Source organism: Squalius cephalus (genome assembly GCF_949319135.1).
Source record: "Squalius cephalus genome assembly, chromosome: 15".
NCBI classification, from domain to species: Eukaryota; Metazoa; Chordata; class Actinopteri; order Cypriniformes; family Leuciscidae; genus Squalius; species Squalius cephalus.
In genome coordinates this window covers 34,380,758-34,402,181 of record NC_137136.1, presented here as the reverse complement: position 1 = coordinate 34,402,181, position 21,424 = coordinate 34,380,758, and the positions used below count along the sequence as shown (strand labels likewise).

Here is a 21,424-nt window from a genome sequence, read left to right as displayed (position 1 = left end):
ATTGGTACAATATGCGTCACATGACTAAACTTATGCCATCGTTTTTATACCTCCGTTTTCACAGTCCACACTACAACGCGAAAACGCTGAATGCAATTTTTTTGTTGTCGCAAAAATCTTGCGCTCTTGACTCATGAGTACATGATTAATGCCATTTTTCTTCATAATTAATTGTACTTAATTGACTTCAACAGTTAAAGTTTCCAGATAATTAAGAGCAAAAAGCGGGAGCAGAAGGGACACGTGTGCAGGGGTTTCGCAAGAGTCTGACACTTCCTCCTTCGGTTTGCTCTTGTGGTTCAGGATGGTAAAAAACGATATGACAGCAGTGACTCTTTACTCAGAGCGCAGGAATCTTTCTCAGAAGCTGGATAGGCTCATTTCAAAAACGTTTTGTTTCATTTTATTATATTTTTTACAGAGAACTTCGACTGTGCGCCAGACTTCGCTGGGCAGTAACTTCACCGCAGTTTAAATGTGACCTTCACCACTTACAGATGCTTTTAAAAACTTTAAAGTATGTATTGCAATCGTGTTTATGTTACCATCTTAATTAGAATAACTGGTAATGCTTTAGATTTTATTAATAAGTCATGTATAAACATTATATAATGCTTTAAACAGTTAGTGTACATTAAAATATGAATATATGAGAACATGTTAAAATCAAAGTACATTTTTATTTTTATTGTACATTACTTAACAATTATATATGTTAAATTGTGTATATACAATTTTATAAGATTTTTTTTTTTTTAATGTATTTATTACTTTCGTATGTTGTACTGTTTCGTAAGTTTTCTATGTTGGCTGTTAGAAACTGAAGGTTTTGTAATTTGACATTTTAATAATTTGAGGTTTTGTAACTTTTTCTTTCAGACATCATAACCATGGCATCAGTCTGGCTCGTGCTTGTGCTGTGGATATATATCAATGCACGGATACAAGGTGAATCAACACATTTTTTTACCCATTTTATCATTTTGATTACGAGACCATTTCTGTTCTTTTTCTAGCACTTTAAACCTTTTAAGAGACAATTGTCTTTTAAACAGGAAAACGAATTACAAAATAAATGACCCTTTTCATCATTTGCTTAAAAAATTGGGCAACACTTTACAGTAAGGTTTCATTGGTTAACATTAGTTAAGAACATTAGTTAACGAACTAACATTACACAATACTTCTACTGCATGTATTAGTTAATGTTTATTTCAACATTTACTAATACATTAAAATCAAAAGTTGTATTTGTTAACATCAGTTAGTGAATTGTCAACATGTACTAACATGAACAAACAATGAACAACTGTATTTTTATTAACTAGCCTTAACAAAGGTTAATAAATGCTGTAAAAATGTATTGCTCATAGCAACAACATTGGCTATACAGTAAATAATTGTATTGCAATCTCAAATACATAAGAATGTAATTTGTTTGTTTAGACACACCAAGGTAATGTTTCTGTGATGTCGTGCAAGAACTCCCCACACATTTTGAAATAGGTTTGTTGTCAGGAATGTGTCACGCAATGCAAAGTCACAAGACTAGTGAAGTGGATCTAGTTAATTCATTATTAGAGCCCAACTTCTCTTCCTGAATTCATGTAGTGTCCAAAAGTGATATCCAGAGGGGATTTTTGTTTTTATTGACCCTACAAGTTTGATTAAACCAAAATTATTTTAGATCCAGGGAAGAACCAATCACTAATCTTAGTTGAGGTATTTATCTTACGAAATTATTTGGCAAAAAAAAGGCAAACTACAGCTACAGGTTTTATTTTACTATAAAAAAACAATGTATAGAAAAACCAAAAGCTGACAGGAAAAATAATTTATTGACTACAACATAATCAATCATTAATATTTTGTTGGTTCTTTTTTGTTTTTGCATGTGTTCATCATTTCTTTGAATCATGTGTTCATCATTTCTTTGAATGACAACCTGGCCAAAAATGATGTCCGCACAATTTCCCGTGTTTTATTGCATTATCCAAGCACAACTGTGCAATATGCTTACGAAATCATTAACGCATTTTTAATAATATTTGAATAAAGGATGAAGATGTCAATTTTCCTAGGCCAGACATCACTTTTGGCCACTAAAAACTGATATGCATTTATTATCCGCAGTGATTCAGGCATGTGCTAAGGTACACACTCCAGCCTTATTGGTGCTCGCTGGCTCACCCGTATCAGTGTCCTGCTCCATCGAGGACGACTGCTTGCTGACCAAAGGCAAAGACTTTCGTGTGAGGTGGAAGATTAATGATGATTTTGCCCCCAGCAATCTCTCTTACCAGGAGAATAACAGGACATATGGTCTACGCGTCCCCAGCCTATTACAAACAACAGACATCGTTTGTTTCCTGTGTGTAGAGGAAGACAACTGCCAAATAGTCAATGGAGTGAGAGTAAAAGTGGGATGTGAGGATCCTTTTATTATTATTATTATTATTATTATTATTATTATAACAGACCCTTTTCACATTTCCAGGGTTTCTCATAATTAGTCATAGTTGGTTGAACTCAAGTAGTGGTGAACGAGGCAGCAAAAATATTTTTTGCATTCCCATTTTCTCCAATATCAAAATAAAAAATGTATAAAAGCGTTTCCACGGCTTTCCAAAAAAAAAAAAAAAACAAGGGAAAAAATATAGAGAAATTCTGTGCATCTTAAATTACATACTGTCAGAGTAGGTACTGCACTTGAATTCACGGAGTAGGTACTACAAACTCGTCAATGGTGGGGCAGCGTTGTGCCATAAATGATGGAAAATCTTTTCAAAAATAATATTTATAATATATGAAGAACTTTACTAGATTTGCGATGTTGATAACTGTGTGAACATGCATCATCAACATCTGTGAAAAGGGTCCATGATTAAGTACTATGTTGCTAATTACTAACTACAGTCATAGATCTTAATCAGGGTCCATTCCATATCTAATCTGGCATGAATGAAAACGAGGCTTTGATGTTGGTACTGATCGTTCAACCAGCAAAGCTTATCTTATACAGACTGTATTTCCATCCTTCACATCCTTGTTTCCATTCACACCAAATTAAATATGGCGTCTGCTCTGAAAGGTCAGTTTTTACATTCACACCAAGAAATTTTATTTGAAGAATATAATATTTGCAGAAATGTAATCATCAAGACTATTCATCATTGTCATTCCAGGCCAAAGTTCACCAGACTTATAATCTTCCTTATATCTTTAAAGATCTTCCACCCATTCCTCGAAACCTGAGCTGTGTTTTGAATATAACGGAGTCATCCAGACTCCTGTGTCAATGGGATCCTGGTGATGACACAGCCAGCCTTCCTACAACTTATACTCTTCACGCATTGAGGTACTAATTTCTGCTGACATTTTCAAAACTGTAGCTTGTTTATGGATCAATCTCAAAAAGGTCACAATTCACTCTAAAAATCTAAACAAAGGGGATAAAGGAAATTAAAAACGAACAAAGCTGAATTTTAGGATCATTGGGATTTTTTTTGCATTACAGTCTCATGACAATCAAGTACATTTCCCTTACAAATTTGCTTTACCGTAGTGCATCTAGAGAGCCGCAGATATGCAGGTTAGGTGGATAGGACATGCCAAATTGGCCATAGGTGTGAATGTGTGTATGTGTGAGTCCCAAGCCATGTAATTAGGGAACGACCTGGCAACCTATCCCAGAAATAACATTGCTAAGAAATATCATGGACAGTCTTCTGCGTATGGCGTTTAGGGCAACTCACAGGTATCGCACACGGGACACGCAAATTCTATTGTCAGTTTGTGGTCAACAATATTGTTATATTTAAGGACATTATGAAATTATGAAAATGTCTGTACTGTACGCTAAGTGTACAATTTTTGGATCGGATTGGATAATGAGGAGGGCTGAGGATCCAGGGTCCAGCCACACTCGATCCATCACCACCCCAGAGTCAGACCCAGCGCCCACACCCACTGCAGTTATGGATTCAGAGCCCAATGCAGACCAAGAGACCCAGCTGATTCTCACCATGGAAATCGAGCCTGAGCCAATGCCCACAATGGAGCCAGAGCCTGCACCCCCTCTCCGCCTCGGCTCCACCGGAGACCATGGTCCTCACGGCTCCACCTTGGTCAGTCGTCACCCTGCCTACGCCAAAGACCTACGGGCCTTCAGCTATGCTTCATCCCTCCAACCTTCGTTTCCAGTGGGCTCCGCCCTGCTTCCGGCTCTTTGGTCTTAAGTCAAACCAGCTTCGTCTCCATCCTCTGGTACTCTGGCTCCACCTCGGATGCTGGTCGCTGTGGCTCCACCTTGTTCTCCAGACACATCAGTGTTGCTCAGTCCCATCTATTCTCAGCCTGCGCCTTGTGCTCCACTTCTAATGGTTCATCACTGTCCTCCATGGCTCCTCCCTCTATGGATTCCACCATGGCCTGTCCTCTTGTGTCGCTCTGAGTTCTCGTCGGCCGTCCGTCCACAGTCAACTCCTTCATGGACTCTTGCACCATCCTCTCCTTCATGGCTCCTCCCACGCTCTCTTTCCTGAAATTCAGCCTTGGTGCAGAATTACAGCCACTACGAGCCAGTCCCACAATGAGCTTTCCTTAGGACGTGCCATTTCTGTGTCTGTAGCTTTAAATGCTAATGAGGAGGAGAGAGGCGGGGCAAGGTGGAGGGTGGGGGTGTGGCCTTGACCAGCTTGCGGCCACGGTACCATGCGCTAATGTTTACAGTGGATGTATCACAATGGCTCGTAGACACGCTGTCGTTCAAGCTTTCCAGTTTGACCCAGAATCTGATCCGGATGGAGAAGCACCTGAAGAAGTTGCAACTCAGCGGCTCCAGCAGGACGTCTCCGAATGGTTAGTTTAAAATAGTGTGCCTGGAATACGGTACTTTAGTTGGTTTGTTTATGTATGCTGTTACAGTTATTATCATGTAGCTAACGCTAGCCTACGTTGTTGGCTTTTCATGTTGCTCTGATTTGCTATCATTCTAAAGCTGTATTAGCATCTATATCAGTAATCTTTGTAGTTTAGAGAAGACTGTACTCTGGATATTTTTTTAATGACAAAAAGAAAAGAAAATTAAGTATCCACTGGTTCTTCAGAGGCTCGGATGAAGGACCTAAAAAAATACTTTTGTGTTCATTTGTACATCCAAACACTGAGCAACTGCCATGCTTCGCTCATTTGCAAGCCATGATGTCTCTCGAGGAAAAAACAATATCGCGCTTGCATGGTCGAAGCTCATTTTCTCATGGGCGGGCCAAATTCTCTTAGTGGGCAAAGCAGAGAAAGGGGAGGTGACCTTTCCTCGTATGACGACATATAGGGAAGATTCCAGATTGGCCTGGACTTGATTTACAGCTATCGCCATTTCTAGCCACTGGGGGACCGTAGGCAGGCTTGGGGAACTCGTATTAATGTTAAAATGTTCATGCTATGGGACCTTTAACATAAATACTCTTTGTTATTAGAACCATTATGGACTCTTCATCTTTCATCTGACTTTTAAAGAGCTTGTAAACATAACTTATCACTAGAAAAATGTAAATAACCTGTTAAACATGAAAGTATCTGTTCTCCTTATATAAAACCTATTTAACATAAAGGGTTCTTTAAAAATGAGTTAAGAACCCTAAAGTTCTATATAGAACACTACTGAACCCTTTTAAGAGTTCCAAGAGTGTACAATAATGTGATGTTTTGCATTACAGTAAGAGGAATTGGGGGAAATGTGTTTCATTGTCTTGAAAATAATGTAACAGTGACCCAGCAAAATATAAATTTACTATTTCCAATGACTTTTTGTGGTTAAATATGACTTGGATATTGTGAATTAGTGAGATTCACTCTTATGTTTTAGAGTAAATTCAATTTAATTTGTGATATAGTTGTGGTGACAGGTTTTATAAATTGTTAATTTCTCCAGGGCCAAATCAGAAAAGACTCAATATGAGATCCCACCTGGAGAGCATTCCTACTCCTTTCTGCGGAATTCTTATAGTCCATTTTCAGAGTTCAAGGTTTATGTGACAGCAGTGAATGTCTTTGGAAATGCCACTTCTGCTCCTCTGGAACTGATCCCTATGGAAACAGGTATAAGAGCAATCAGCTTTATTCATCTGTCAAGAATTAAGAATAAATGTGGAATTAGTGACTTCATACCATGATTGTGCTCTATGCTGAATTTATTTAATTGCTGAACATATATGAATTGATAAATAGGATGTTGAATAGTAATTTTGAGTAGGCATACAAAGCAGTACCAATTTAAATAGAACAAATTAAAATAGAATGAAAATTTGTATTATTTTATATGCATTACTCATAAACAGGCTGTCATAGATGCAACATATGGGGTATTTTCAGAAAAAAAATGATGATACAAATAAACAATGGAAATTTGGATTTAATTTATTTCATTTCATTATACTTAATACAAATAAATCATAGTGCACCATACTATTCTTTATTTGTATGCTCTTATTTAAAATGGAGCAATAGGACAGAAAAATAAATCTTGAAAATAGAACATTTTGATTTGAGTGATCCTGAACGTTTTAACATTGCATTTCTAAATGTTATGTAATAATCATTAGATTTAAATGTTCGTGTCAATATTATGTTTTGTCAAGTTGTCTGACAGCAGTATGGTGGACATTGTCCTGACGTGAATAAGCCTAATTCAGTCATGACAACTCTCGGAATAGTCGTGTTATTGAATATGGCAATGTTAATGTATTTGGTTTTGGCGGACTAGATCTGCCACTGCAGAGCTAGTAAGGACCGCTGCATGAATAGACATACACAAATCCCGTAGCAGATCTCGGCAGGTGGAGCTGGGGGAGGTGGGAGGGTCTAAGAGGAACTCTGAATCTGACACAGATCGGAATTTGTTGCACACATGTAAACAAAAATCCACATGAGATCCTAGTTTTCCGCATCCGTTCTGAGCAACTTCCAAATGTGTTTTTTAAATAGATACATATCCGATATCTGTACATCTGACCTACATTTAAACACGTACAGTATATCCGATCCTCCTTGGAATTCCAAGCTACCACAAGGCAAGAGCGACACGTTTGCCTACAAAACTAGCGTCTTAAAGGGATAGTTCACCCAAAAATGAAAATTCTGTCAGTAATTACTCACCCTCATGTTGTTCCAACCGCGTAAGACCTTCGTTCATCTTCGGAACACAAATTAAGATATTTTTGATGAAATCAGAGCTATGTCTCACTCCTCCATAGGTTTCTAAGGGACTGAAACTTGCTGGCCCAGAAAAGTTATTAAAGAGATCGTTAATATAGTCCAAGTGACTACATATTTTTGATTTCATCAAAAATATCTTAATTTGTGTTCCGAAGATGAACGAAGGTCTTACGCGGTTGGAACAACATGAGGGTGCGTAATTACTGACAGAATTTTCATTTTTGGGTGAACTAACCCTTTAATGTTGTATTATGATGCAGACGTTCCTGTATGAGCTCGCACTATTGAGGTGGAAAATTTATAAGTGATTTCGCACACACACACACACACACACACACACACACACACAGAAACATTCAGGAGCATGGCAACGTGTTTTCAACCTCTACCGCTTGAATTGTATAAATAAAACAGCTTCGCTACTGAAAGCTACATTATATTTCTCAGCAACAAGGTGATAACTTAGTGAAGCTGTGAGTTTAATTACAAAAACAGCTGAGACGCTGTACAGACACAGGTAACTCACTCTCTCACCGTTTCGTTAATTTATTCGGAATCATTCAAATAAATGTAATCTATACCACACTACTTTGTCACTTCAGGATTTTAGATCTACACGAGCCGTAGATAAATTAACAAATGAAAATTACCATCCATGACCATTACCTTATCCATGCTTCTAAAGAGTCTAACCATGGTAACACCCAATCTGAGTTATCATTTTAACATTCAAAACCCAAGGGTCAACCATGTTGCATAGTAAAGAGATCAACAGAATAATTTTGGGTGCGGGAACATGAACAACCTCTAGAGTTTCATGACTGAATAAGATATTTAGCCAAAATGATTTACCATTGTTTTGTCACAAATCTTTTATGGGACTAATACAATTAAAAGTTCTCTGAATTGCAATTCAGTAATTTTCACATTCTAATTTAACATCTTTAAACATTAAAGTAAATTTCAGGCGCACCCATTCTTTTATTTGATTTTTTTTGCACAATTCTGCTTCTGGTTGTATCAGTCAAACTTTACCTTTGAAGTAGACCTTTCATAATTATGAAGGCCATGACAAAAGTGTTTGTGTTTTGAAGAAAATTGGGCCTGTCTTAATGTATGTGTTATAGTAAAAAATAAAAAAATTATATATATATATATATATATATATATATATATATATATATATATATATATATATATATATTATTGTATTGTATTACAGCAAAATTCAGCGCTCCAGAGATTAAGAGGGTTGAAGCTGATAAGTCTGGCTGCTTACAGTACAGCTGGAGTCTTTCACCGTCTGAGACATGGCTGCATTTGAACCTCAGTGTAGAGCTGAGATTGACAACATTGAACAACCAGCTTGACAAAGAGTTGGTAAGTGATTGCTTTTCATGATAATATTGCTCGATCAGCTGAAAGGTGAAACAGTTTGCAAGTTATCCGAGACAGTGTCTTAAATAATCCTTCTATTATAGGTTTCCAACTTCAGTGCACAACAAGAAACCAAAATAAAAAAATGTGGCCTCCTTCATGGGACAAATTACAGCAGCACAATGCGAGTGAAGTACCGGCCATGGAGTGAATGGAGTGAATGGAGTGATCCGATAACAAGCACCACACTTATGAGGGGTAACAAGTTATATGTCTTCACTACCTTACAAAAAAATGCTGTATTCAGAATTGTACAAATGACTGTACAAATAATGACAATAATTATAATAACCTAATTGTACTGCGTTGTGGAATAGTGTCTGGTGATCGGTGTTGACCACAAATGCAACAGCATGATTAGTTGATGTCGCAGTGCATCCTGGGAACCTATGATGACCAAAATATACTGTGCACATTACAATACTGTGCAAATATACAGCAGATTATAATCTCTTGTTGTATTGTTATAATCTTGTTAATAATCCTTGTGATTCTACAGCAAAACGCTGCTAAAGTTCGATTAAACCATCAACATATTAAAAATATTTTATTTCAAATATGAGGGAAGAACAAAACACTAAAGTTGGTTAAGGTATTTATCTGAGAAAATTATTTGGCAAAAAAAGTACAGCTACAGGTTTTATTTTACAATGCAAAACAAAACAAAAACTGCATAGAAAAAAAATATATATATATTTTGTTTTTTGCATGCGTTCATAATTTCTTTCTATGAAAGCCTGGCCAAAAACTGTCCGCACAATGTTTCACGCAGTCAAAATAAATCAGTCGACTCCAAGCACAGCTATGCAACCTGCTAACAAATTTTTAATAATATTTGAATAAAGGCTGAAGATGTCAATTTCCCTTGGCCGGACATCACGTTTGTCCACTATTGTATATTTACCTCTTTGTTGTATGACTTGTCGACACTCAGAACTAGTTGTTGTATTTTCAGCTCCGGCTGGACGTTTGGACGCATGGCTAAAAGTGAATGATCAGGTCGCACAGCTCTACTGGAAGGTGAGAGTCTTTCTGATGGTCACCGTGATGGCATGCTCCTGGAACAACATTCATGGCCGTAAATGTAGTCCTAACCCTATCCCTACCCCTAAACCCAACCCTACCCATAACCTTTCCCTGAAATCAGAGGGAAATGATAGGTGAATAACACTGATGTAGAAGCACATAACCCTGGTTGAAAGCCTAAACATGTTGCACATGATGAAATCAGGTTCATCCTTTTGGACAGTCCTGACACAGCTTGGAAAATCATCTATCTCTCTCATTTTATATTAAATAGGGCATATAGTGTGCAGTGTATAATATTATATATCACACACACACACACAAATGACCAGTCAATTAGTGATTGAAAGATCTTTGCTGTTCATTCACATTTGTAAAGGTCATGCTATTGAATGTCGAAAGTTAAACTCTATTTGACTGAATCTTCAACATCCAGTGAACATGTTTATAAAAACATACATCATACACTAGCAATGAAAAAGTATGGGGCGATTAAGGCACTGCAGCAGGACAAATATTCAATTAAGTTACGTCTAGTGTTTCAACTCATGCCATGATCATGCAATGCTGGGAACCTGGTAACTTTCACATGCAAGGATTTGAAGAAGGGACATTAAGCAAAACTTTAGATTGTTTTTACAAATTCAAAATCTTTTTTTCTGCGATAACCGACTGCATATCTTGCAGATCTATTGAACCTGGAACTTCCCATTAACCACTGCCTTGTCTCATTTTAGCCATCAAAACAGTTCCGTGCCAACGGCTGGGATCTGACATACACTGTCGAATCAAAGGAGCCTAAAACGACTTTGTGTGAAACTCAGAAAAGCAACTGCTCTTTCAATCTCAACAAGTGGATTAAAAAGGTCTACCTGAGAGCCACGAATGCAGTGGGGAGCTCGGATTATACCCAAGTGCCAGTGCATCGCAAGAAAGGTATTCAATTCCCACCACAGACTATATTTCTGACAGATGTTCTCTCGGTGATGTTTGATGACTTGTTCTTGTCTGGTTTTAGGGCCGGAATCTGTGTCTAATGTCAGTGTGCGTCCCCAGTCGGAGACGTCTGTGCTCATAGCGTGGGAAGGCCCTGAGTCCTCCGGTGTCACGGGATACACGCTCGAGTGGAGATCTCTGATTAAGGAAGATCCCCTGTCCTTCAGTCTGATGGACAAAAACAGCTCCAGTCTCTTACTAACAGGTATTCACTATTATAGCAACCATATGAACAACCGGTCAGGAGTTTGGATTAAATATTTTTCTTTTATTTGAACAAAAATGCAGTAAAAGTTGTGAAATATTACAATTTTAAATTGTTTTCTATGTGAATATATAGTAAAGTGTAATTTATTCCTGTGATCAAAGCTGAATTTTCAGCATCATTACTCCAGTCTTCAGTGTCACATGATCCTTCAGAAATCAGTATAATATGATCATTTGCTGCTCAGTTATTATCAGTTATCATTGGTGCTCAATTATTAATATTTTAAAAACAGTGTTTGCTGCTTTATATTTTTTGCGGAAGACATTAAATAGAATAAAAAGTTCAAAAGAACAGCATTTATTTGAAATAGAAATCTTTTGTAACATTATTATAAATATCTTTACTGTAACTTCTGATCCAATTAATGCATCATTTTTTCATGATAATGTTCTGCTTCCTTTTGTGGCTTTCCCTTTTCTAGATGGTTTCTACGGTTACTCATTGATTATGTTCACCTGAGTCTTGTTTGGTTTTTCGTTTAGCTCACAGTTTGGTTCTTCTCTTTTTCTTGTGTTGTCTTTACATTAATGAAGCTATTACGTAGTTTTCTGCCTTCTGGAGTGCCTTCTTAGGGTACTTATATATAACAACGATGTACTAAAAACGGAAAAGTTGTTCCTTCGCATTTTTCGTGTACAGATTCACGTTTTTGTAGATTACATGTATACATGTAACAGTATTGCTTTCAAAAACTTAACTTGAAACGTGTTTTCACGTTTGTATTTTCATGTCCCCAAAACGCTGTTGTCGTGTAAATGAACGGCAAAATGTGTAAAAAGTTTACATTTTTAGTTGAAAATGGTGTTGTGTAAGGCCCCTAAGTCGTGTTCTTGTGAATAAACACATAATGACACCTTGCTGAATAAAGTTATTATCTATCTTACCCCAAACTTTCGAATTGTAGTTTTCCGCAGCAAATCCTCATATTAGAATGATCTTCTGAAGGACCTCTGTGACACTGAAGACTGAAAATTCAGCTTTGCCTTCATATAAATAAATTGCATTTTAAAATGTTAAAATAGAAAATAATTTTATAATTATATTGTATTATATAATACAATTCTGTTATTCTATTTTAAATTGTAATACTATTTACCGTTTTTACTTTATTTTTGATCAAATGTAGTCTTGATGAGCAGAAATCTTAATTATTCCAAACATTTGACCCGTACTGTAATAATAATAATAATAATGAAAAAAGTGTCAAATTTGATTCGGTTAAATAGAGTTTGAAGCGCTAAGTCGCTTTAAAAATTGACATTACAAGTCATTTGGTATTTAATCTTTTATTTTCTTATTTGTTGCTGACAAAGATTTGCATGCAAATCTAATCATGGCTGTTTTATTTCAGGGTTAACGCCTTACGAGCCCTACGAAATCTCAGTTTTTCCCAAATATGCTGACAGTGTTGGAGGTCCTCGAACCGTAATGGCATATAGCAGTGAGAAAGGTGTGTCTGAGGGCTTTCTATTAACTTGGGAAATGATGTGCAATAAAGCCGGAGAATGATACAACACTTCCATCTAGTGGGCTCATATTTCCATAGATGTATAATTCTAGCATGCTGACAAATGTCTCATATATCCTCACAGCTCCATCTGAGGCACCGACATTGCATCAGAATATCCGTAATTCACAGGTCGAACTTAGCTGGAATGAAATTCCCCTTAAACAGAGAAATGGGATCATTCAAGGATATACTATTTACCTTTGGAATGGTATTAATGATACCCAAGGTATTCAAGGATTCAAAGAAGTTCATAACAGATTTTCAGATTTCATAACTATTTTATTAACCATAATGTTTCTATTCTTTTTCAAGTTATAAACACTGAGAAGACCAATGTAGTGGTGGAAAATCTTCAACCGCTTGCCAAATATTATGCCGTAATATCGGTTTTTACAATGGGTGGAAGTTTTAACGGATCAGTTGTGCCCCTGTCAACTGCACATATTGGTGACTATTTTTGACCACTGTTCAATTATTAATAGTACATATTCTAAGACCTATACTATTCAAATATGAGTGTTTGTGAATAAGATTTCAATAATAACTTTTACAAACCATAATCACTAAGTGCATTTAGTCATGCATTAGTGTAATATGAATGCACTCCTTAACATTACAACTATTCTACAGCATCTTTTTTTCAAAAGCAATAGCAATGTGTCCTTTGGTTGTATACTTATTATAAATCTTATTGGGTAACACTTTATTTTACAGTGTCCTTGTTATATATGTTACATGTACTTACCATAGTAATAACAGTAAATTATGCATAATTACATGCAACTAACCCTCAACCAAATCCTAATCCTACACTAACCCTATAGTAAGTACATGTAGTTACTTAATATTACTCAGTACTTAAATGTATAATTACACTGTAACAATGACACCTTAAAATAAAGTGTAACCTCATATTGTACATATTATAAATCTAAGTGTGATGCAGTTCATCAGACAAACAAATTTTACATTTTATTTATTATATTCTTTGTTAAGGGAAAGTATGAATTTTTATTTTCATTATTGGTTTGATTATTGAAAATGTTTTTCAGGTCGATTAGACATGGTGGTCTTTGTTATCCCAGCATGCATTGGGTTATCCCTTCTCATCATCATTGTTGTGTTTACCTGTTTGGGGAAACTTGAACGGTGAGCATCCACAGGCTTGTTAAGTACACTGGAAAAATTTGTAGAAATATGTATTTTTTTTTCTTAGAAATTGCTCGTGAGTTTTAAAATGCATTACAAAGAAACGGCAAGTAATACATTTAATTAAATGTGACATTTTGAAGTAGAAAACATTTTCTTGTAAAACATACTCCAATAATCTTTATTTGCAACTTCTAGAAATCATTTGTACAGTGTATTAGTGCTAAAACTTTACGTTTCTGTGTGGTTGTCACAGGGTGAAGATGTGTTTGTGGCCTATAATTCCCGACCCTGCCAACAGCAGCATTAAGAGGTGGACCACCACTGACTCACTGCAGGTACTGTATGATGAACTGCTGTAGTTTGACTGATGAACCCGTTAACTCTATGAGCACTCACATAGAAATGCACTATCCTAACTTAAATGGTTATAATTCATGAATGCTATGGAATACAGACCTAAGGTCTCTTTTTAAAGAAGACACTCGGCAGATTATTGCTCTTCAAAAAATTATAGTGTAAAAAAGTTACAAAAGTTTACCGTAAAGCAAATGTACTGTACTAAAGAACATATTTTATACAATATATATATATATATTACTAGATTATTTGGACTCTAAATTTGTTATAAAATTAAAGGCATATATCTAGTCAAGTTGTGTTCCAATTTTGGAGTAATTGATATCGCAAAAATTGAGGTTCCTGTGAGATTTTCTTTAGGTGTTTGTAAGCTTGTTTCCGCCACGGAATAAAACAATTTAAACGATTTTCGACTTTTGTTCTGACTTTGCGTGTTTATGTCTCATAATTTTTACTTTCTTGCTCACAATTCTGTGAAAAAAATGTCAGAATAGCGAGACAAAAAGTTGCAATTACTCTTTATTCTGTGGCGGAAACAAGCTTCCATTAAAAAAGCGACATCCATATTCCACTGAATTTTTTTTTGTATGCGTTCTCCTGTCATAAATTAACACGGTTCTGTCAAAGTATCACTTCTACCACAAAACAGTGGCCAAATTATATATATATATATATATTAGTGGTGGGCCGTTATCGGCGTTAACGCGCTGCGTTAACGCGAGACTCTTATCGCGCGATAAAAAAAATATCGCCGTTAATCTATTCTCCAAATTGGGTTGGGAGCTGGCTCAAGCTACACAAGCTATGATGACGCAATCTACCCGCGGCCGCGAGGAACACCCGGCTGCAACGCATCATATTCGTCGTCATCTTAAGTAAACACGGCTGAAAGTGAAAGCTGGTGTAAAAGATCGGTGGAACATCCATTATTTGGACTTGGTTTGTATTTAAGCCGTCCGACGTAGACTGTGTGGTGTAACAGTTCGGTAAATTAACACACGACTAATCCGTTCTACCACCTCAAATTCAAAACGAAACATATCACTGAATACCAGCGCGCGCGTATTATTCCCAATATATCTTAGTGAGTGGTGTAGCACATAATCTCTTTTTATTAAAAGCGCCCGATTTTAAGAATCGTTGTTGTTTCTTTTTAACTGAAAAGACATCGGTTAGACAATATTCTAATTTTAAATTTGGGGTTTCATAAGCTCCAAGCCATAATAAACATTAGACCTACTTAAGTCTCTGCAGCTAGTGTACTTAAATTTTATTTATCTGCAAAATGATGTTGTATACTTACAGTTTTGCACAATATATGTTCTCAAAACTACATACACCCTTTCAAAAAAAACAAATACATTTAGCAGTTGTTTAGCAGGGTCTGTGTAACCTGTTCTGAAATGGTTTTATTATAATATCGTTATCGCAAGAGGCTGCAATGTATATCACAATATGGATTTTAGGCCATATCGCCCATCCCTAATTGATAGCCTATAGTAGTTGATAATAACATAGGCCTACCTAATGTTGCCTACGTACGGTAACAGTACAGTAGTAACCTTTTACAGTCTATGAGTAGAACAGCTTTCTCAAGCAGTTTGTGATGCATTTTGGAAACAGGAGATGAGCCCCTGGTCTAATGCGCCACCTGGCTTGAGAAACCCGTTCTCAAAGACTTACTTTTATAGTCATTATTTGGGTAGCACACATATTCTGAATGCCTTCGGCAGAATTCAAATGAGCCATTTTAATCTAGATTAATCTAGATTAATTTCAAAATTAATCTAGATTAATCTAGATTAAAAAAATTAATCTATGCCCACCTCTAATATATATATACAGTGCTTTAAGTGGGCCGGTACGCGCCGGTACTCAGTACCGCCACTTCCAAATATAGCTCTTGAGCGTACCGCCACCTCTCCGTGCGCCCAGAACGTGGTTTTAGCGTACCGGTACGCTCATTTGCACATCTGTTTTAATCCTCTGGCGGCGCTGCCGCTTTTCAGAGCGCCCTTCACAATGCACGGCGCGCGCTCTATTTCAGCATAATGGTTGTTTGTTGCCATGACAAAGGAGGAGGAAGCACAACTGAAACCGCCATGGAAGCACGAGAGGACCTCCCGTTATCGTAAACGACCACCCGCCAACTCTCACGCATTCACCGTCCGTGAGACACATGCACGCAATTGACACTTTTCACACGCTCTCACAACACATCCATTTTCTCACGCACAGAAAAATCGCGAAGCAAAGAGGCAGGGGCGGAGCTACGTGGTGGCCAGGGGGGGCCACGGCCACCACTGGTCAAGGCTCGGCCCCCCTGCCGGCCCCCCCAAACTCACGGCCCCACCCCCAGTCTGAGGAGGGGGAAAATAAATTTAATTTAAAGAAAAAAACCCTCCTGAGTTTAAATAAATACTCAGAAATAAATACTCGACCCCCGCCGAGTGAACAGGAGGGCGCGAGGGGCGGATTCGCTTTCTGTATGTAAGAAAGCTCATCTGCCGCCAGAGCCGGGATTCGAACACGGGTCTCTGGCGCGAAAAAGCTTAGATTTCACCACTGAGCCACAGGGGAAGATACATAATTAAACCGTTAGAGTGAGTATAGAAGAGAGCGTCATACTTTGTGTCGGCGTTTATTTGTAGGTGTGCATGCTTTGTTTATAATAACAGACTAAAACACTCTATTTCCACCTTTCGCCGATGAGTGACGCAGATTTGAAAACTCACTCAGCAAACAAACAAAAAGACAATTATGAAAAATAAATTGAATATTGCACTTAAAATGCCATGGTTTACATAAATAAATTATCGCCTAAAAATGACAATTCATATTGTGTCTTTCTGTCATTTGCACTAAAAAATCCCCGTCTCATGTTAAGGTCCCTACGCAGAGGAAACACTGAATTTCGATCTCACCGGTGTGAGTAGAACGTGATCAACTGCTAAATTCAAACTGTGCTTTTTTTTCCCAACTAACGTGATCATTATAAAGGCGATTCAATGCTTTAGCTAACAAATTTGTGAATATTTTGTATATTTACATCAGTATGTATTGAGTGGTTGTGATCGTGTGACGACACGTCACCATGGAAACAAAGTGATACGATCTATAACGGTCGCCTTGAAAAGCTTACGCTTGGGAGCAGCTGATTTTTTTTTTAACTTAACTAAGTGTGTGAAAAGGTTAAATATAAATGAATGTTAGGTGGATTATTAAATTATGAAAAGTTCAAAACTGCTATTGTGGCTTCAATCTGACAAGAAAAGTTTGGATCAGGAGGAGAATGTTTCAAATACAAGAACTGAAGAGGATGAGAGTGAACCAAGCACTAGTGCTGCTAACAACACAACAGTGGCAACTTTGAAAGCGCCGGTGAAGGCAGCAGCAGCAAACGCTACAAAACAGTGAGAAATTATGATGACATTTTATACATTTAAAAAAAAATTACCTGTGTAACAGTGCACACAGTGCAGTGTTGATGTTAAAACTGTGTTGTTACAATGTTTAAAGTGGCTGACAACAATACATATTCTTATTATAAATAAAACTTTTTTTAGCTGTGCATAACTGTAGCTGAATAGTTAGGCCTACTACGCTACTGTATTTTAATATTGATCATTATGGTGGTACTTGGAGAGCCAAATATTTTCTGAGGTGGTAGTCTACTTGGTGTAAAAAGTTTGAGAACCACTGATCTAAGCACCCATCCCAATAACATGGATTATCAATAAGACATTATTAGTGTCCATAAGGAAGTTCAATCCATTGTTTATGGCCTGACGAGCCGCGGGAAAACCGCTACTCTGAGTGAGTTTTAAAATAGTAGTTTTTGACAATCAAGTGCCACCCCAAATAAAAGACTGGCCCAAGCTGGCCCCCCCAGAAATAATGTCCTGGCTACGCCCCTGCAAAGAGGACACGGAGACAGAGCAGGTTAGTTATGATATAAAACAAAATCCCAGCTCTCAGATTCTGTCATTTTTATAACGAGATTCAAACAATAAATACCGTTTTGGCGCTTGTAAATGTGACATGACAGATCCCTAGCGCACGTGAACCGATCATCTCTATTAACACGAATGAACACAATGTTAAAAGAAACAGTACAACTTACCGAAATGTATATTCAGCCTACATAATATCGATCAATCAGTGTTTTTCAACCGCGGAAAGGGTCAGTAAAACAGCTGGAGAACAATTGTCACATAATATTTACCTCAGGAAAGCCATTTGATGACCATAATATAGGCTATAGCACGTGAGTTGGCTAGAAAAACACAGCTATAGAGAGTTTTTTGCTAAATATGTGTACTATATTACATATTTATTATATTTTTTTACATATCATTAAATAAAGTTGTTATTAGGATAAAAAAATGCATTATATTTAATTTGAATTATTTTTAACCTTAAATAATACTACCAGCTGATAGGGCTCTCTGTATGTTTACATCATTAGGTGAGATTTTTTTTCTTGAGAAAAATGAATGCCTATCTTGTGTACCTAATATTTATCCAAATTAGATTAAGAAAAAGATTATTTTGTACATCCCAACACCCCCCCCCCCCACCCCTCCCACAATAAAGCCACAATAAAGTTCACAATCAAAGTTCTAACTGTTGCTTTTAAAAAATAAAATTAAAAAATAAATAAAAAATACTTTTACTTCAATTACTTAAGTACATTAAATATCAGGTACTTTAAGACTTTTACTTAAGTAATATTCTAAAAGGTAACTTTCACTTCTACCAAAGTCTTTTTCTAGTACTTGTACTTTTACTCAAGTATTGCTGTCTAGTAATTTATACAACACTGCGTCTTATAAAGTGTGAAAAAAATGTGAGATATAAACTATCTATAAAGCTAGTCAAATTCTAAGGGAAAAAAAGACTGACTTTTTTTTTCTTTCTCAGAATAGTTTATATCTCACAATTCTGACTTTATAACACACATTTTGCGACTTTATATCATGCAATTCTGACTTTATATATCCCAATTGCGCCTTTATTTCTCAGAATTGCGACTTTATATCTCGCTATTGCGACTTTATATCTCATAATTGCGACTTTATTTCTCACAATTCTGACTTCTTATCTCGCAATTATGAGAAAAAAAAGTCACAATTCTGACTTGATATATCGCAATTGTGAGAAAAAAAGTCAGAATTGTGAGATAACAAGTCGCAATTATTATTATTTATTTATTATTCAGTGGCGGAAACAAGCTTCCATAGTTACCTCAGGGGAGGAGGGGAGTCAGCAAAAAAAAAAAAAAAAATTAGAGTACCGGCACCTCTTTTGAGCCACTTAAAGCACTGTATATATATATATATAAAATAATGCAGTAAATTTTGCAAAATGGTAAACATGAGAGAGCCCACTAGGGGGAGGAGCCTGCTAAAAGGCTTATGCTTTTCAATGATACCTAAGTTATGATGATTACTAAAATATGTTCTAGAGATAAAAGGCAATAAAAAGTGTGTCAAGTGTCCTATTACTGAATATGTGAAAAAAATTGTCAATTAGAAATAGCCAATCAAACTGTTCAGTAATTTCATATCTTAACATGTTTTTGTCCAAGGGCATGCCTCCCTATAAAGAAGACAAGGACCCTGTGTTGGTGTTTCTGTCCCGCTTCAGTCTTCTCGATCTCTCTGAGAAAGAGCCGTTCAAGGGTGACTACGTCAAGGAGAGTCAGTGGTCACATGATATGGTCAGTCGTAATGGGAGTCACCGCCCTTTCCAGGCCTGCAGTTACGACCCGGAGCAGGACAGGGACTCAGTCCCTTACGCCACTGTGGTTTTCGGTGGTTTGCATCAAAGCCACTCGACGCCTGTGCCACCCTACGTGCGCTCTGAGTCCACACAGCCCCTGTTAGGAGGGGACGAGCCCGGCAGCCCTCCACCATATGAGAACGTGTTGCTAGGCAGGCGTGTTTCTAAAGCAAAACACTTCACTGCGTTTCCTCACAATTCCACTGGATGTGAGGAGAACGAAGAACTTTGGGAAGAATTTCCAATGCTCAGATCCTTAGAGATCAGGGATCCTGATCATAACTAAACTGAATTTGAGTCTATATAGAAAACATGCGGGGGCCCCGAAAAATTACGCAGGCTCATTGGAAAAACGTGCCTCTACCTACATTACCTTGCAAAAAATACAGACAAATCACTGCCGTTTCCAGCTTAAATTAACACTAAAACTTTTTATCATTTTCACACAAAATTATTATTGAATAATAGACTTATTTTCATGCAGTTCCTTGCAAAATATTATGTTATGACCTCAAAACACTTTTACCATAGTGCAAGATTTGTAAATTAATACTTTTTGACGTTTGCATCACATGACCAGCTCATCCGTGTGTGTCTTCTCTGATGTAGTAAAGTCTCTCACCTGATACAGCAGTGCTCTCGTGATGTCCCGTGAAACACCAATCTCGATAAAAGAGCTCAAAGACTGGTATAGAAGCAGCTAAAATGGCTCTGTTGCTTCATCAAATGTGGGTTTATCTCAAATTTGCTTTTGTTAACCTATGAGGTATGTTTATGGTTTAGTGTAGGTGGTTCTTTATTAACCAACATGACAGAGCATTGACCTTTTAGAGCCACTGACCAGACAATTCAATTCAGAACTGCTGCGATACTACAACAACCAACACAATAAAACGTTACCAGATTCACGTTCATCGTTTTTGGAATAAAAGACAAATGTGCTTTTAGAGCCACTCACTGGTCATTTCACTTTGAAAGTGTTGCAACATGTGCAAGACGTAATGTAATTTCATTGTGTAAAAATGTTTCCACAGGCAGGTTTTCCCAATGAGCCTTAGTTGCCAAAGAGTCTGCGTTCACACAGAGGCTGGATGGGGTCATAACATGATTGTTTTCCCTCACATATTTGTTTTATGAATGTTTTTTGAATTAGTTTTATTTGTTTTCTGGACCACTGCCACTCAGTTCATTATCTGAACTGTCTTTAATATTGCCAGGGACTGTATATCCATAAAACAGACCGCTGGTATTACAACAAATGGGAGAAAGTGGAACTTTTAATATGGAAGATTTAATAAAGTAAATCCCGCTTCTAAATAGAAGAGCCATTCATACGTGTCACATACAGTAGATGCATTTAATCAAGTTTCATGTTTTCAAGGTAGCCAGATAAAACTAGACAAGAATTGTTAATACTTTATAATAACTATTAATCATTAGTTAAGCATTAGTAAACAGTTAACTCATCATTTATAAAGCATTAATAGACATTAATAAGCAGTTTATAAATACAGCTATAAATGCTTTGTTCTTGATTTATAAGCATATCTATAATGTGTTTAATAATTGCATTTTCATACTTTATTAATGATCAATTTATCATTTCTAAATGAAGTACTGCATTATTTACGAACCAGTTATTTAGAAGTTGTCAGTGGTTCATAAGCTCACTTAGGAAG

At 36.8% G+C, this 21,424-nt stretch overlaps 1 protein-coding gene across 2 annotated transcripts; it reads left to right on the top strand.

The window, feature by feature from the left end:
- The first annotated feature begins 338 nt into the window (after positions 1 to 338).
- On the top strand, positions 339 to 21,052 carry csf3r (colony stimulating factor 3 receptor). 2 transcript variants are annotated; one of them, XM_079895821.1, is made up of 16 exons: positions 339 to 517; positions 880 to 948; positions 2,134 to 2,427; positions 3,229 to 3,358; positions 5,933 to 6,099; positions 8,438 to 8,595; positions 8,697 to 8,850; positions 9,608 to 9,672; positions 10,416 to 10,614; positions 10,697 to 10,879; positions 12,294 to 12,392; positions 12,535 to 12,678; positions 12,765 to 12,899; positions 13,505 to 13,601; positions 13,858 to 13,939; positions 19,552 to 21,052. In XM_079895821.1, exons 2-16 carry the CDS (start codon positions 891 to 893, stop codon positions 20,029 to 20,031), a joined length of 2,445 nt encoding a protein of 814 aa, XP_079751947.1. In that variant the 5' UTR covers positions 339 to 517; positions 880 to 890; the 3' UTR covers positions 20,032 to 21,052. The 2 variants fall into 2 exon arrangements, with proteins under 2 accessions (XP_079751947.1, XP_079751948.1); XM_079895822.1 differs by lacking the exon at positions 2,134 to 2,427 and having other exon boundaries at positions 439 to 517.
- The last annotated feature ends 372 nt before the right edge of the window (positions 21,053 to 21,424 follow it).